The sequence below is a fragment of the Syngnathus typhle genome, linkage group LG21, assembly GCF_033458585.1.
Source record: "Syngnathus typhle isolate RoL2023-S1 ecotype Sweden linkage group LG21, RoL_Styp_1.0, whole genome shotgun sequence".
In the NCBI taxonomy this organism is placed as follows: domain Eukaryota; kingdom Metazoa; phylum Chordata; class Actinopteri; order Syngnathiformes; family Syngnathidae; genus Syngnathus; species Syngnathus typhle.
Window position 1 is genome coordinate 7,827,213 of NC_083758.1, and position 16,689 is coordinate 7,843,901.

At 49.9% G+C, this 16,689-nt stretch overlaps 3 protein-coding genes across 3 annotated transcripts; 1 reads left to right on the top strand and 2 right to left on the bottom strand.

The window, feature by feature from the left end:
* The first annotated feature begins 1,175 nt into the window (after positions 1 to 1,175).
* Positions 1,176 to 5,555, top strand: syt10 (synaptotagmin X). Its single transcript, XM_061269356.1, has 7 exons — positions 1,176 to 2,437; positions 2,666 to 3,068; positions 3,385 to 3,946; positions 4,011 to 4,131; positions 4,235 to 4,406; positions 4,469 to 4,598; positions 4,681 to 5,555. Exons 1-7 carry the CDS (start codon positions 2,221 to 2,223, stop codon positions 4,750 to 4,752), a joined length of 1,677 nt encoding a protein of 558 aa, XP_061125340.1. The 5' UTR covers positions 1,176 to 2,220; the 3' UTR covers positions 4,753 to 5,555.
* A 2,325-nt stretch (positions 5,556 to 7,880) lies between these two features.
* Positions 7,881 to 8,929, bottom strand: tnnt2c (troponin T2c, cardiac). The gene has a single exon (XM_061268483.1). It carries the CDS (start codon positions 8,787 to 8,789, stop codon positions 8,004 to 8,006), a length of 786 nt encoding a protein of 261 aa, XP_061124467.1. The 5' UTR covers positions 8,790 to 8,929; the 3' UTR covers positions 7,881 to 8,003.
* Positions 8,930 to 10,655: 1,726 nt separating this feature from the next.
* cry1a (cryptochrome circadian regulator 1a) lies at positions 10,656 to 15,541 on the bottom strand. The gene is made up of 12 exons (XM_061268481.1): positions 14,671 to 15,541; positions 13,633 to 13,741; positions 13,408 to 13,550; positions 13,144 to 13,328; positions 12,977 to 13,065; positions 12,762 to 12,902; positions 12,375 to 12,686; positions 11,937 to 12,291; positions 11,764 to 11,862; positions 11,589 to 11,690; positions 11,445 to 11,510; positions 10,656 to 11,365 (listed from the first exon to the last, which is right to left on the bottom strand). Exons 1-12 carry the CDS (start codon positions 14,826 to 14,828, stop codon positions 11,271 to 11,273), a joined length of 1,854 nt encoding a protein of 617 aa, XP_061124465.1. The 5' UTR covers positions 14,829 to 15,541; the 3' UTR covers positions 10,656 to 11,270.
* Positions 15,542 to 16,689: the final 1,148 nt, after the last annotated feature.

Consider the following 16,689-nt stretch of genomic DNA (forward strand, 5'->3'; position numbering starts at 1 on the left):
CGTTAAATGATGAATACATTCCTGTCGAGCGAGACCAAAGCGCCTTGTTTGGCCTCGAAAAAAAAAAAAAAAACAAGTCAGCCTGATGTCGAAACACATGTTGGCAACTAGAAAAAAAAAATAAAGAACATTTTGTGTCTCCTTTTGACATTTTGGCACCACCGCAAAGCCAAATTGAACCTTTTGGGCTTTTTTCGATCAACAGATTCCTTTCTTCATCCACAAAAGCTTTTTTAGCCATTTTTTGATGCTCGTCAAGCTTTATTTAGCTTGACATTTTTTTGTCGGTATTTTTGGACGGTTAGCGATTTTTTTCACATTTTTATTTGGCATCTTGAGCCAGTTTTTGAACTGTCTTATTTTTAGCTTCTTTAGCTAAATTATTCTTAGTCTCCATTTAGCCATTTGCGTCATGTTTGTTGTTTTTAATTTTTTGGAGACCTTTCTTCATTTCAGCCACTTGTTGGCCAGAACTTTGAGCTTCTTTGAGCCCGCTCGGGCTGATTTTAGCCACCTTAGCTATCTGGCCGCTCACCATGCTGCTCTCTACTGTTTGTAATGAAAATGTCCTTTTCTGACAGCACATTGAGAGGTTACGAGTGGTATTAATGAGCGTAACCACGGCAACAAGAGGTGCCAAAGCACCAGCCGCCGTGCGTAATTATGATTATCTTTCAAATCGTTAAGGGCAGAGAAACAATGATCAAATTTGGGGAGGATCAACGACAACCCGCAGTAACCTAGCGCACGGAGAGAAAATTGCTTGACCTTGCCTGAGCAGATAAGCATAATATTTGTCATCGTCGTGAAGGTCCATTTGTTGTGTCGCTTATCGGCTGATTTCCCGATAGCGACACACCGGCGAATATGTTTTTTCTCCCTCCATCGCTTTCAGCAGACGAATTGACGGCAGGGGAGATTGCTCGGACAGACGCTTTAACGAACAATTCCCCGTGTGTACTGTTGTCAAGGAGACCGACCGACCCTTTTGATGCACCTGTGTGGCTCGCGTTGGGAGATTTCAAGTTGGGGATTAAGATCAAAATAAGTTGTAGAGTAGAATAAATTAAATTAATTAATTAATTAATTAATAAATTAAAAATATATATTAGATGTTTTATTTCATGTTTTTTTTTATTCTTGTCAAATTAAATGTATTTATTGAAAAGTTTTTCTCATGAAATTTGATCCAAGATAAAAGTACTCTCATTTGATTTTTATGCCTCGTCATGTGAAGGACAAAAAAGTAAATAATAGATTCCAAATTTGTGTTGGTTATAAAAGACTGTTGATAAGCGAGTGGCGTAGCAAGCGAGGGCTTTTACCGTATTTTCCCATGTATAATGCGCAAAATTTAACTAACTAATTTATTTAAATTTTTCTGAAATAATTTTACGTTTACGGACTTAAGTAACCCGGCCGGGTCATACCAAAGACTATAAAAATGGGACCCATTGCCTCCCTGCTTGGCACTTAGCATTAAGGGTTGGAATGGGGGGGTTAGATCACCAAATGATTCCCGAGCGCGGCGCCGATGACAATCATTGGGACTTTAAAAAAAAATAAAAAAAGTCAAAATTTGGGTCCGTATTATACATGGCTTTTTTCCAGCATCGACATGCCATTTTTAGGGTGCGTATTATACATGGGGGCGCATTATACATGGAAAAAAACGGTACTTCTCATGGCCGCAGGTAGAGCGTAACCATGGCGCCACCACTGTGTTTGTATTCAATTTTAATGGCAATGACAGAAGCGCGCTGCGTGCTCCATTTTCACCACTAATATTTAAAAGCAGCCCCGTTTGCTGTCCGCCGCCTTTCTGAAGTCATTTAAAAAAAAAAAAAAACTGGAATCATGGCATTATTTATTTATTTATTTTACCCCTTGCGCAGAATGTATGTCAACTTGTATAAAAGTCAAAAAAAGAGCATTGTAGAAATATCCAAATGTCGTTTTATGTAACAGTACATGCTGCAATCATTGCGTGCTACAGGTGGCCAGTCCCCGAAGAGGAGGGGGTGGTCCCGGGAAAGGAGGGTGGGGGGATGTATTCTCGTGGCGCAACAGGTCCCTCTCACTGTCTCGCTGCACTCGACGCACACGTGGAGGCTCCCCGCTCCACCCGTTGCTCTCGCACGCTCCTCTCCTCAGCACCGCCACGAGCCGGCGCGGATGCCGAGGCGGCCGCCAGCCCGCCACCCGTGACCGGCGGGCCCGATGAACCCCCGCCGCCCCGGCCCCCCCTCCTCCTCCTCCTCCAGCATGCAATGGCTTAATCGGAGAGACATGAGCATCCGGAGTGGGGACGGCGTCACGCTGTGCCAGAGGGCTCTGCAGATCGTCACCGATCTTTGCCTCACCGGACACGTGGACCGTGAGAAATGTTCGGATATTTTCCCCCTGGAGAGCGGCATCCCGGCCAAAGGACACGCAGGTAAAGTCCTCCTTTTTCTCAAACTCCTCTTGTGCAAGATGATGAAAACAAAGCAAGGAATCCCCCCTCTTCCCATCCGTTGCATGGTCGCGCTCGTCCTAGCACGTTTTTGTCCCATCCGTTGCATGATGGCCCTCGTCCTCGCACGTTTTTGTCCTGAACTTTTGCTTTCCGCCGCATCTTCTTCATTCCTGTCGTCTTCTCACCTGCCGTTTGTCTTCTCCGCAGACGTCTCCGTCAGCCTCCTGGCCGTGGTGGTGGGCTTCTGCGGCCTGGCCCTGCTGGCCGTGTCACTCTTTGTCTTTTGGAAGCTGTGCTGGCCCCTCTGGAGGAGCAAGGCGCTGACGGTGCACAGGGGGAACAACGTGGGGCTCCGCGTCGCCTTCCCCGAGGCGCCTCCCGACGAGTCGCCGCCGCTGCCCGCTAAAACGGCGCCGGCGGAGGAAAAGACGAAGCAGTCGCCCGAGGCGAAGCCCAACGGACGCAGCACGGTCAAGCTGCTGGAGGCGGCCATGAAGATCAGCCAGACGTCGCCGGACATCCCGGCCGAGGTGCAGACCACCGTCAGAGAGAAGCTGAGCCACCAGGCCAAGATCCAGAGGCAGACCACCGAGCCCACGTCGTCCTCCAGGTAGAACCCCTCCGTCCGAGTCGCGCTGACCTTGCTCGAGCTGGACGTGTGAATCCAGCTGCCATGGCAACGGCCGCAAGCCGCCGCAGTCGTTAAACAATCGCCACACACTTGGCCTTTGTTTTCGAGGACGTCCGTAATTAGCAACTTGCCCCAAGCTGGGTGTGTTATGAGTGTGTGCGTGCGTGCGTGTGCGCGTGGGCCCTCACAGCACGCACTCGCCACTTAGCATCACTAATTAAACACCGGCGAGCTCTCGGTGACTCCAACGCCTGTCGTTACCGCCACGAGATTCCAGCGAGTTCTTCTTCCACAGGCACAATTCGTTCCGGCGCCACCTGCCGCGTCAGATGAACGTCAACAGCTTCGACTTCAGCGTGGACGCGGCGCCTTTCCGCCAGTCGTCCACGGCCAGCATCGGCAGAATCAAACCGGAGCTCTACAAGCAGAAGTCGGTGGACTCGGAGGGCGAGCCCAGAGAGCCCGCCCAGACTTGCGGAAAGCTCAGCTTCGCGCTGCGCTACGACTACGAGGAGCAGGCGTTGGTGGTGAAGATCCTCAAAGGCTTGGACCTTCCCGCTAAAGACTTCACGGGAACCTCCGACCCCTACGTGAAGGTCTACCTGCTGCCGGAGAGGAAGAAGAAGTTCCAGACGCGGGTCCAGCGCAAGAACCTGAACCCCACGTTCGACGAGAGCTTCCGTTTCCCGGCGGCGTACGACGAGCTGTGCAACCGCAAGCTGCACCTGAGCGTCTACGACTTTGACCGCTTCACCAGCCACGACGTGATCGGCGAGGTGGAGGTGGACAACCTCTTTGAGCTCTCTGACCTTTCTCGCGAGGCCGTGCTGTGGAAGGACATCCACGCCGCCACCACGGTGAGTGGAGCCAAACATTTTCCAACGCCAACGAGGAAGCCAATGTTCTTTTCCTCCCCCTCAGGAGACGGTGGACTTGGGGGAGATCATGTATTCGCTGTGCTACCTCCCCACGGCGGGGCGGATGACTCTGACCGTCATCAAATGCCGGAACCTCAAAGCCATGGACATCACAGGCTCTTCAGGTACGGCCAACCCGACGGCAGGGGGTCACTTAAGGGAGCCGACGCAGAGGGAGGGAGGCGGCGGGAACTCGTTAATAGCCTAAAAAGCACTTTTGTCCTCCAGATCCGTATGTAAAAGTCCATCTGATCTGCGAGGGACGCAGGCTGAAGAAACGCAAAACCACCACCAAGAAGAGCACTCTCAACCCCATCTACAACGAGGCCATCGTCTTCGACATCCCCCCGGAGAACGTGGAACAAGTCAGCCTCTCCATCATGGTGATGGATTACGACCGGTGAGCGTACGCGCCACACGTGAAGCGCGTCGGAGGCGGCGCTGACCGCATCTCGCCCGCAGGGTGGGACACAACGAGGTGATCGGCGTGTGCCGGGCCGGGCCTGACGCCCAAGGCCTGGGACGGGATCACTGGAATGAAATGCTGGCCTACCCGCGGAAGCCCATCACCCATTGGCACGCGCTGGGAGAGGTCCACCTTCTTTTTACTCTGCCGCGGATGAGTTTCGAAAATAAAAACATCCACCATTGTTTTCCTTTCTCGAATATTTCAGTGGCCCGGAAGGGGGGCGAGCTTCGAGAGTCAAGCTTCGTGTCCGTCGCCCAAACCGCCGCAGACGCCGTGATTCCTTCCGTCCATCACATGAAGGCAACTTTCAGGCTTCTACTTGAAGAAAAAACGTATTCTTTTCCTCCAATTTCAGACATTCCTTCCCCCACACTTGACTCCGGAACGGCACAAGGTGTAAGGGCTCCACGGCTCTGTGCCATAAAAGCATTTATAGGGTCAAGAAGAAAAAAAAAAAAATCGATATCGGTCACTGATATCTCAGAGCGAGCAGAGATGAGGAGAACGTAGCAGAGACATGTAGCGGACAAATAGATGAAAAAATAGACACGAGATGGTATTTATTTATATATATATATATTTACATGTAACTACTCCTAACCTGTAGTGGATTCTTCAGTCTACAATCACGGTTCAAGTGCAAAGTGAAGTGATTCTAGTGTGCTTTGGTCCCACCCGAACAACTCGACAGTACAAAATAGCACCTCGTCGTGCGTGCGTACAGTGCAGTGAATTATATCAATGGATGTTTTCATGTGGGCGAGATTTCATGTATCCGTGAGTGAGGAAATAAACGTAAAAAAACAAAAAGAGCTTAGGAGAGCAATTAGCACGTCCGCTACTCTGGGCCCGGATGCTAAGCTAAGCTGACAATGTGAACGTTTTAGTCAAGTTTTTGTCTTTGATCAACTCATGTAAGACTATAATTCGTTTCACTGGACTTGTGCGAATTGTTGTGGGTTTAAAAAAAAGAAAACATTTATGGCTCCCTCTTGAGGTTAAACGTGGGACTACAGAAAACTTGCTATCTTAATAGCTTTACAAATACATACGTTCTTGAATTTATTTTGGTATTTATTGTACAGTACCTTTTATGGGTTAAGTGTGTGTGGGGGGGGGGGGGGGGTAAAGACATGTCCGTTTATTTTTTCACACAAAGCCATACAAGTGTTTGATGCATCCACGACAATTTCTTGTCCGTAATAATAATAAAAAAAAAAAACAGCAAGGCTATGTACTGTTATATTAGCACAAGCACATGATACGTGCAACTGCCCTTCGTGTTCCAAATCCGGATTTTCTTCTGAGCATGCCTCTCATGTGCTGATTTCAAATTGTTTGGACTTGTCTATTGTTTGGTGACCAGTTTCTTCCGCCACATCATGTCAGGACAGTTTGTGAGAACTTTTGTAACTCAAAGTCCACATTTGGAACATTATTTATTGTATCGGTTTCATATGGATTTGATGAAAATAAACCGACATGGATGTCAAACCTGAACGTTTTGCTGTTTGGAAACTTACCGGCTCGGCTTGATCGGAGCTTGCGGTGCCAAAAACTTTGCGGCCAACCTGAAAGGACGACAACATTTATTTGGTGTTTTTCTTTTTTTTTTTTTTAGAAACCATTTTGCCCGACTTTGCGAACCCCGACGGCCGACGAGAAAAAAAAGCTTTCGCTTCGTGCAGTCTTTGAATTGAAATATCAAAGCGAGACGCTTCATTTTGTTAGCGGCGTCCATTAGCATCCCGTTAAATGTCACAAGTGCTTTTAAGGCCTCTTTTTGATGGGCACGCATAAAGAGAATATTCTGATCTTGTGATGGAAACATCTTCCTTTTCCAAATTGGCTCGCACAATAGCGGCCAACGCTAACGTTGGATCCCCTTGGCAACCAGCGCTTCCAAAGGCCTTCTTTGGACGGCCTAATTGGCCCGTACTCTAATATGTGTCATTTCAGCTTAAAAGGCGGGCGGGCGGGTGGGCTGGCTTTTTCCAGGGGGCTAACGTCAACAACGCAGCTGTGGCACTCGAACAAACGTCTTCCAAAGATTTGGATTTCAGCTAGTGTTATAAAGCTTGGTTGTTTTTGCACAAATGGCGCTAAACCCATCCATCCAAATAATTTGGTGTGAAAAGGATCATTATGAAAACAAAGCTTCCTTTGAGACGAACGCTACCGCGGCTTACGCTCGGGCTAGTAGGTGGAGATTTTTCCTCGCATGAATATTTATGAAATTGTGCTCAATTGAATCCGTCGAGGGGGTTTTGCGCCATTTTGTCATTAGGCCTTCCGCCACAAACGTAGCGGGTCAAGAGTCACGACGCTAATGGCGCGCTAGCGGCCCGCACTCCTATTCCAAGGACCGGCGACAATAAAGGACCAAACGGGTCGATGGTTATGCAACGTCGGCGGCCATTATGGCGCCTCCATTAAAATGAAGAATGGCGTCATTGTAAAAAAAAAGACAAGTCGACATGGCTCTATTATTTATTTTTTTCTTAGGCCACATAAAGAGTTTATTGCACGCAAGACGACCGTTGACTTTTTACAAGGCGGTGAGTCACATGCTGCTTCACCAAGTCTCTTGTTTGTGAAAGGCGGCTGTGCGCATTTATAAATAGATGTTTTACCCGACGGCTGCAGCTGCGATCATCTGCTCTCATCACTCGGCCGCCTTTGCTTGATGCGCCACGACAGGACGAAAAAACAACAACAACAACAACAACTCGGGGATAATAGCAAAGAAATTTCCAGCAAACAAATTGAAAGGTAAAACTTGAAATGGGCTCAAATTAGCCCCGAGAAGCCCAATTAGAGCACTTTGAGTCTTTCACCTCCACAACACAGCTCGCTAGCTAATAGCCGGCTGTCGTGTGATTCATCCATCCGGGGCCGCCTCGACACTTTTCGACGGCGAGCGCCCGCGTGTGGGAGTGGCCGTGAATCACGCCCACGGGCACAGGACGTGAGCGTGAATCTAAATGAGGCCGTTCATCAGAAGACACAAAGCATTCGGGAACCAACGTCACCTGACTCGAGTGAGCTACGGTAGCGGTCATGGCGTTCCAATTGATTGGAGAAAAAAAACATTCATCTCCTGGATGCTAACAACTGGTGCTGAGAAGGTTCTTCAATGTTCTGAAGGCAGCAGTAATAAAGTGGAGGGCCCGCCAAGTCGGAGCCGTTGCTGGCTTGAAGACTCGCCCGAGATGATGAACGTGCTGTCGGAGGCACCCGAATCTCGTTCAGACCTCGAGTCCCACCTCAATTTGAGGGAGCCCACAATGGCGGCCTCTCTTTAGTGAGCTACTATATAAAAGAGGATCTTTCTTCTGTCAGTTTTCCTCATCTGGACTTCCTGTAAAATCGGAATCAAAGTCCCAAAAGCCGACAAAAACAGAAGGCGGGGCAAGGCGGCTTTATTTTCATGTGCTTGACCTCATTCAAACATTTGATGGCAAAGACCACAACAACAACAAACAAAGTGAAAGGAAGCTTGGAAAAAAAAAAAAAAAGAAAACGATGTCACTTCCAGGAGCCGGACTTTCCCTTAGCGCCGCGTAAGGTCTTGGGCGCTTTGGAGCCACGCTGGTGGTCGCTGACGCGGTTGCGCAGCACGTGGATGTCGTACTTCTGCCGCTTGAGCTTCTCGGCCAGCTCAAACTTCTCGGCGTGTAGCTGGTGGAGCCAGGCCTGCAAATCCTGCGCCTTCTGGGCCAGCTTGTCCTGGTTGAGGTGCTCGATGTTGAGCGGCTTGCGGCGCTCCAGCAGCGCCTTCTTCTTTTCCTCGCGGGCCGTCAGCTTCTTGCCCTTCTTCTGGTCGGCCCTCTGCAGGTAGCCTCCGAAGGACTTGTTGGTGAAGATCTTCTTCTTCTTGGCCTCCTCCTCGGCGCGCAGCTTGGCCGCCTCCTCCTCGCGCCGCTCCCGCTCCTCCGTCACGCGGGCCTGCCGTTTGCGCTCTTGCTCGGCGCGCTCCCGCTGCTGCTCGGCCCGGTCGGAACGGCGCCGTTCCATCCGGGTGCGTAGGGCCACCAGCTCCTCCTCCTCTTTCTGCCGGTTGGAGAAGTGCAACTCGATCAGGCCCTGCAGGTCGTTGAAGTCCTTCTCCACACGCTTGCGGTGAAGGTCGTCGAAATCCACCTTCTCGCCGTCGGGCAGCTTGGGCGGGGCGATGTTGGGCACGTACGTGGTCTTGGGTCGAGGTTTGGACTCCTGTTTCTCCTCCTCCTCCTCATACTCTTCCAGCTTGTCTTCTTCCTCCTCCTGATCGTACTCCTCCTGTTCCTCCGGGATCTCCTCGCCGTCCGACATGTCTTTCCTGGATGCCGTCTGAAGACTGAGCTCTGGCTCGACTCTTTTAAAGCTTCGCCGGGATCATGTGACGCACACCGTTCTCCACGGGAAAGATGGCGAGACAGATGCGAGCATCTATTTTCTCCAAGTCTCTCGGCCGACCCCCCTTCCCCAAAAATCCCTTGCCTACGGTCTGACCCCGAAGCGTTCCTCATTCCACCACCGGAGACTATTTCGGAGGAGCGACAGATGCACGACGCACTTGTGTCGCTGCCGCCAATAAAATTCAAGCGCGCCCAAGGCTGTTGATAAGCTCCAGTGCAAAATGAAGTTCATAAATCTTTGCAATGACGCCATCGGCGGCCGCCTGCGGAACGGCCCGGGGGTCGCATTAATCCGTCCGGAGCATTTTTGACATGACGCTACAGTTAGCGCTGCAGGCCTGCTGGCTAAAGTTCACGCTGAAAGGTTCACGCAAGGGTGAGCCTTCCTTTGTTTATTCCATCTATCCGCAATTCACCCATTACATCCACGCTTCCGTCCGTCAACATTTGCATGTCTCCGTCTGCGCTCTGGAATGTAATTAAAACGTTTCTCGGGGCTCTCGGAGCATTGGCTTAGTGGGAGGGATTGCTCGCCGACCCTCGGCTCGGGGTTATTTGTAGAAATGGACAAAAGGCGCCTTTGGTGAGGATGAGCTCGCTCGCTAAGTGACGGCAGGGACAGGTGCTCGCTCTGGTTCTGGCGCCTGGGAATCCCAATTCAGAAGGCCCCACCTCCCCCTGCGCCTCCTTCCAGTCATTATTTTCAAGCGGAGTTGAATTTCAGGCAGCCTCGAAAGTTAAGCTCAGCGGGAAAACCGGGACGGGAATGGACTGTTGCGCAAAGGTGCAAAATGAGCCCAACAGGTGGTCACCAAGTGCTTTGCTGGTAGCCACCAACAACTGAGAGTCAGAAATAGCCCAATCACAATTGTTTACTGTCCAAGTATGTTAAAACGCATACTTGGACACGTGAGGGATTTGTTAGTGGGATGGGAGTCAAAATGAATTGTTGTGAATTTGAAGTTGTCCTATCAGTTCTTTTGCAAAAGCAATACACAGACACAACTCAACTGTATTTTTGGAGCACTTTGAAACAAAAACGACCTATTGTATTATGAAGGTTATTTTTTTACTCATTAGCTGATGATTTTTGGCTCATATTGCTTTGGGACCTTATTTGCGCTTTAAACTGATTTAATGGGACTAGTCATATATGAGGTCTCCTCAATCGTGTGAACGCGCATTGAGCGCCCTCTACTGGCCAATATTGGGTGGTACAAGTGATTTGGGTCAATCCAGAAATTAAAAATTTAAAACAAAATTAAACCAAATACACTTTTTCATCGGTGATATTTGAACCCACAACATCATCATTACGTTGAAGTAACCGAGAGTCGTATTACTCACCCATTACAATGCGTTTAACCTGGGAAAGTCCGGTAGAAATGTGCATTTTTTTCCGATGTTGAGCTAGGCTAGGAGATGAAACAGAGAAAATCACTTTCGCAAATGTGTTCATAAAGAGGTTACAAGTATATTTAAGTATATAAGTAATAGAAGTAATTTGACGTAACAGCCTACCTTAATTGCGAGCGTATGTTTGGAATCAAGTACATTTATTAAAGTTAATTCTTCCATTTAAGAAAGTTCACGTATCGCTACTGTCGCCATTACATGACGTCAGAGGCTTTTCGCGCCGGACGGCTGTTGTGACGTCATCGCTACGGCAACCCGACAGATGTTTGAATTCATAATCGATTTTGGACACTTGATAAAAACTGAACCCCGAATTCCATAACGGACGTATGCAAACATATCCCCAAAAAGAATGCAACAGCAGTATTTTTAAGTTATTTTAATGAAACAAGCACATTTACAATCAATTGTTTGAAGTAATAGTTCATATATACAACGGTGGCAAGGTGTCATAGGTCATGAAAAGGTCAAAGTGATTTTGCATCCACAGTGGAAAACACAAGCAGTCAACAAGCACTGAAGCCATTAAATAGGCTCAAATGGGAGGAAGTGAACCAGACAGCAACATTTTTCATCCTTTTTTTTGGGCCCTTTATTGGAGAGCATCACCCCCCCCAAGAAAAAAACATCCATTAATGACTCTTTAGGTTTTTTTTATCATATCAAAAATATATATAATGGATCTATGATGCTACACAAAGAGAGAGGACACATACAATATAGTCAAATATGTACAACTTGTATGTGAGGTTTTTTTTGGGGGGGGTTCTTTATATACACGACAACTTTTTTTGCATTCAACCCTTCGATGAAGAAATAGCACGACGTTCTCCCGGGATGTCGGCATTTCAACAAATGACTGCAAGGTGCAAAAGACAAAATATGAGTATTGGAAATGAATTGTGGCGTGTAAAGGTGACGCGAGAGTAAAAGGACAAACTTTTTTCTTTTTTTTTTTTTGTCCTCTCTCTGTCCTGAGTTAGTGTCTCTGGACTTTTGAGCTTTTGCTGTTTCCCGAGTCCTCGCAGTGACGCTTGCTGCTCATGAGAGCGTTGCTGGAGTGATGCTCCATTCCTGAAAGAGAATAAAAATAGGACGTAAGCACAAATTCGAGGAATAATAGCCATTGCTCCGTCACCCGAGGAAAACCGACCTTTGCGAAGCGCGGGACTCTGGCGGCTGCCTTGAGGGTAGCACATCATACTGGAGCTGACGTAGCCTGCGAAAACAAAATGGCGGGCATGAAGGACTGCGGCTCTGCAGGGAACGTGAGAGAGCTACAGCCTCTTTTGACTACCTTGCTGGTGCGCGCCGGCGCTAGCTTGCGAGTCGGCCTGCAGGTACATCATGACGCCGCCGTTCTGCCAGTCGGCCTGCGGTTGACCCGCCGCCGGGTAGCCTGCGGGGACGAGAGATCGGCGGTCACTCGACAAGTCCGAGCCGCGCGACCTTCCCACTGTTAGTTGCCTCACCGGAAGGGGCGGCGGCGGCGTGAGGCGCTTCGTAGCCCATCACGTCCGACGAGCCTTTATTGTTTCCGTTGGAGGTGGTCGGAACGGACGCCAGGAGACCTGCCCATCAAAATGACACGTCAGACGACAATCGGCGCATTTGCTCGCTGGGCCCGGCCCGGCCCGTTACGTACCGAGGCCTCTGTAGCAGGAGAGCTGCTGGTAGATCTGCTTCATGCGCTCGATGTTGAGGCGGCTAGCCTCGGCGTGGTGCACCATGGGCTTGGGGTAGTGCACGCCCACGATGCAGCGCGCCGCCTTCTGCACCGCCTCGGGCGCGTTCCACGGGTCGTAGATGTACTTGGCCGGGAAGCCTCGCAGCACGGGCAGGTAGCGGCGGATGTAGTCGCCGTTGGGGTCGGTGCGGCGCCCGAACACCACCGGGCAGTAGCAGTGGAAGAACTGCTGGAAGAACGAGCTGCAGGAGAGCCACATCCAGCTGCCGGCGTTGACGCTCCAGTCGGCGTCAAGCAGCAGCTCCTCAAACACCTAAAAAAAAAAAAAAAGGGATTTAAGAACTGGAGATAACAAAAGTTCTCTCGGAATTTTCCGCCTTCCGGCCCGCCGCCTACCTTCATGCCCTCCTCCCAGCTGATCCACAAGTCTCCGCGGGTCAGGAAGCAGGCCACGGCGTGTCGGGCCAAGTGGTGGATCCAGCCCTCCTGGCGCAGCTGCGTCATGATGGCGTCGATCCAGGGGAAACCGGTTCGTCCCTCGGCCCACTTGGCCAGCGCCTCGGCGTTGCGGTCCCACGGGATCTGCACGCAGATGGGGTTGCCCTCCATCTTGTCGAAGCACGGGTTGTTGGTGGCCGCCGTGTAAAAAAACTCGCGCCACAGCAGCTGGCCGTACAGCGACAGCGGCGGCGAGCTGTTCTTCTTCACCTGTCGTTTTGGACAAAAGCCAGTCAATGTGGGCTCCGAGGAAGGAGAATGATGGGAGGAGATTTTCATTGGCACCTTTCGGTAGAGGTCGGTGAGTTTGAAGTAGAAGAGGCGGCACGAGAGACACCCGAATCGCAGGTAGGGGCTGAGGCCGGTGGGGCTGGCCAGCAGCGAGTTGGCGTTCATGCGAGGACGCTCAAAGTTGGCCACCCAAGCCTGCGACCAAGAGACCAGAAGTTGCCGGGAGCGTTTCCTCGTGCTGTGTCATGCCGCCGCGCCACGCTACCGACCTTTCTCTCCAGGTGGCGCTCCAGTCTGGTGAGGGCTTCCGACTCGCCTCCGGGCCACACGGCCGACGACAGGCCCTCGGTGTCGAAACCTGCGAGGGGAAGGTCCAACGTGAGACACGCGGCAAAGCCCACGCCCGGCAGATCTGGCCTGCTGGCGCTGCACTGACCCAGCTCCTCCAGCGACGGCACCCCGAACTTGTCGTCGTGATCCTCTGACAGCGGCGTGTTGCACTTCCCCATCACGTCGGCCGTGATGAACTCGGCCGGGACCTCCACGGGGTCCATGCGGCTGATGAGGCTCTGGAAGCGTTTGTAGGTGAGCGGCGACTGCCCGCCGTTCAACTCGATGATCCTGCCGGGTGACATCGACCTTCAGTGGTGCTCCGATGAAGATGGGCGGGGTGGGGAGGGGGGTGGGGTGGTCCACTTACTTGTCGAGATCATAGAGGGTGTGCGAGATGCGCACTGTCACCTCCACGCCGGCCTCGGAGGCCAGCTTCTTGATGGCGGCGTCCCGCTCCTTCCCGAAGGGCTCCGAGTCGTACTCGTAAGACAGGCGGGATATGTTCCACTCCTGGGGAACCCGACGGCACCATCAGCAAAAACGTCCGTCGGCATTCAAAGCAAACGTCAAAAATAAACATCAGGCGTCCCACCTTGAAGAGTCTCGGAAAGACATCGGTGGGCTGGCCCCGGATCACAAACAGACGGGAATTGAGCTTGCGTAGGTTCGAGTCCAGGTCCTCTAGACTCTGCAGCAGGAATCTGAGGGAAGGATGATGACAATGTTCTCCGATGAGCAAACGGGTTTGCGTAGGTGGCGGGCAACACACAACTTTTTTCCGCCCAACTCACAATAAGCGGCACTAATACGGAGCTTCCCGTGCGGTTGCCGCAGCAACTAAATTTGGGTAGGCGGAAACTGCCGAGCGTCATTGGTCACTTTTTCCGAAGCCTTCTCTAAATTTCAAAAGTGAAGCCCTGAGCATACCGTATTTTCCGCACTATAAGGCGCACCGGAGTATAAGGCGCACCTTCAATGAATGGCCCATTTTAAAACTTTGTCCATATATAAGGCGCACCGGATTCTAAGGCGCACCTTCAATGAATGGCCCATTTTAAAACTTTGTCCATATCTAAGATATATACATTTGGCCCGCGGGCCGGACTTCGGACACGCCTGCTGTAGCGGCTCAACGTTGGTAAGGCGCACCCGATTATAAGGCGCACTGTCGGCTTTTGAGAAAATTGGAGGTTGTTAGGTGCGCCTTATAGTGCAGAAAATACGGTACTTTTTTTGGACTTTGCGGTCACGATGGGCAGGATTAGCTTTCTCCCCGCTCCGCTCGGGTGGGCTAGCCCAAGGGTTAGGGTACCGCTGGCAAATTAGGTCGCAAACACAAGGAGGTTGAGTCACACACTGACCCACTTGTGTAACAGCTGGGGGTTCACCTCGAGTGGTCACTTGCTGAGATGTTCGAGAAAGTTCCCTTTTATGCGCCGGCTTTCCATTCACGCATGACAAAAGGCGTCCGCGTCGGCCGTTGCGTAACCGACACAATTGCGGACTACGTACAAAATAACAACTTTACACTGGCGCTGCAAAAAGGCTGCTCTAAGCCCTTAAGGGTCATTTGAATATTTGAATTTTGCTTGATATCTGCTGAAGCATGAAGAGTATGCAGGCTCCTCACCTCCACCTGTTGATGCCCACGTTGGACGAGCCTGCAAACCAGGGGTCGAGAATGTAGATGCAGCGGACGGTGTCGGCCCCGAGCAGGGACTCCTTGAGGGCCGGATTGTCGTGGAGCCGCAAGCCCTTCCTGAACCAGTGGATCGTATTCACGACCATCACTCAAATGGATGGAGGCCTCAAGACTGGAAATGTCCTTTTATTTCTCTGACTGTTCTGATGTATTGATACGAACGCAAAATCCAGACACAAAAAGGTATTTCTGGAATCTGTGAATAGCCTGGCCAAGGTGTGTAGGAGTTAACCTTGTTCTAATAAAACCTTTTCCATGTTGACAAAGAATTTAGAACGGGTCAGAATCGGAACCATTTGGCCCTTAAGTGCGACACGCGCTGCACGGCAACGTGACAGGCAACCCGGCGGGCGCTAGGACTTGCGCGTCTAACCAAAAAGGCAGCCTCGTTGTGTAACTTGTTTTTCGAAAAGGGGTCAAAAATCAAGCAAAATTCCGCCAATTTAGATTTTTTTTACGCTATGATGCACCCAAAAGACATAATCTCAACCCAAAATTGCAACAAGTGATGCTTTTAGCGAGTTTGCTGTCCGATCAAAATGTCCCCCGCCAAAGCACGGGCAAAGCTGGTTATGTAAATTCACGCAACAACAGCGATTAAATCAAATCAAATAGAAAACCACGACGCAATCTGACACTTATCTTTCCTAAATGCCTCCTGGATCTTTGCGCCTCGTATCCAATGCGGATGAAGAAGCCTTTCGTCTGTTTTGACGGCTAAACTTCCGACGCAACGTACACAAACGTCAACTGAGTCCCTCGCACCGCACCTTCTGCCTTAGTCCCGCCCACTGTGTGACGCACATTGTTTTGCAGCCGGTGATTGGTCCGATTCGCCCTCGACGCAGTCACGTTTCCACAGCGTGGTTTCCTCACTGGAGAACACGCGAGAAGCTTCACAATCATGTAACAGTGGGGCGGATGACGACTTGTGACCTAATTATTATCGTAATCTGCGCATTATTTTCATTTATCATACTCGTGATTGATTTTAAAATAAATACGAATACTCAAAATCCATAACTAGTTCGGGCTGACATTTTAATTCACACAAAGCAATGTACAAAACTCTCGATGGGAGATAAACATTTGTGTTTGTACAATAGCTTAAAAACGACAAATATTCATCAAAAAGGAAAAAAATAACAATTGGATAAAACTAAAAATATCAGCAAGGCGTTTTGCTTGGCTCATATTCTTTGTTTACAAACACAGAAACTCCCATCCATATTTCACCTGCAGTTTTTAATCAATGCACGACTAATTCAAATTTTTGAAATTTGAAAAGACATGCATGTTTTTACGACGGTACCGCTGCTTCTTACGATACGTTTAACTTTGTTTTGGTTCCTCTGCGACATTGCCTTACATAAATACAACTGCTCTAATTATATAAGGGAAGTAAGGCGGGCACGTGCGGAGCACTTTTCACATTTGTCCACTGGGTGGCAGTAAAGCATCGGAACAAACAACAGCCCGTGGGACTTTGCTGCAGAACAATTGAGAGATGATGTGGATGATCCACTGGGAGATGTTTGGATAAATGCTCCTCATCTTTGGATAACGGCATTTTCCATTCCATCGATGAATCGATATTTTCTTCAATCATGACTGTATAGAAATGAAATGAAGCCATTTCGAAACATTTCAGGGGAAAATTACCGCATTTCAATTGCTAACCTTGGACGATATATGCTGTACTTATAATAATATGATGACGACGATTTGCTGTTACCAGGCAACCAGGACTTAACAAATGCGTTTTAGCGGATCCACACTCGTTTCGTGCGTGGATTCATCGAGTGCTGCCCACCTCATCATGCAGCAGGTGCAACTCATGCGCAACAAATGTGTACGGAAACAAATATACGGCGAGTAGATGACGTGGCTTTACGCGTTTTTACATTCACTTATTGACCTTAGGAAAGGGAATAATCGATGAAATGA

Excerpts from the sequence above, each read along its gene's own strand:
- syt10 (XM_061269356.1), top strand. The coding sequence starts at position 2,221 with ATGAACCCCCGCCGCCCCGGCCCCCCCTCCTCCTCCTCCTCCAGCATG. Across the intron at positions 3,947-4,010 it reads ACATCCACGCCGCCACCACG|GAGACGGTGGACTTGGGGGA; the intron begins GTGAGTGGAGCC and ends CCTCCCCCTCAG. Across the intron at positions 4,407-4,468 it reads ATGGTGATGGATTACGACCG|GGTGGGACACAACGAGGTGA; the intron begins GTGAGCGTACGC and ends TCTCGCCCGCAG.
- tnnt2c (XM_061268483.1), bottom strand. The coding sequence starts at position 8,789 with ATGTCGGACGGCGAGGAGATCCCGGAGGAACAGGAGGAGTACGATCAG.
- cry1a (XM_061268481.1), bottom strand. The coding sequence starts at position 14,828 with ATGGTCGTGAATACGATCCACTGGTTCAGGAAGGGCTTGCGGCTCCAC. Across the intron at positions 12,903-12,976 it reads AGCGCCACCTGGAGAGAAAG|GCTTGGGTGGCCAACTTTGA; the intron begins GTCGGTAGCGTG and ends TCTTGGTCGCAG. Across the intron at positions 11,691-11,763 it reads CGCCGCCGCCGCCCCTTCCG|GCTACCCGGCGGCGGGTCAA; the intron begins GTGAGGCAACTA and ends TCGTCCCCGCAG.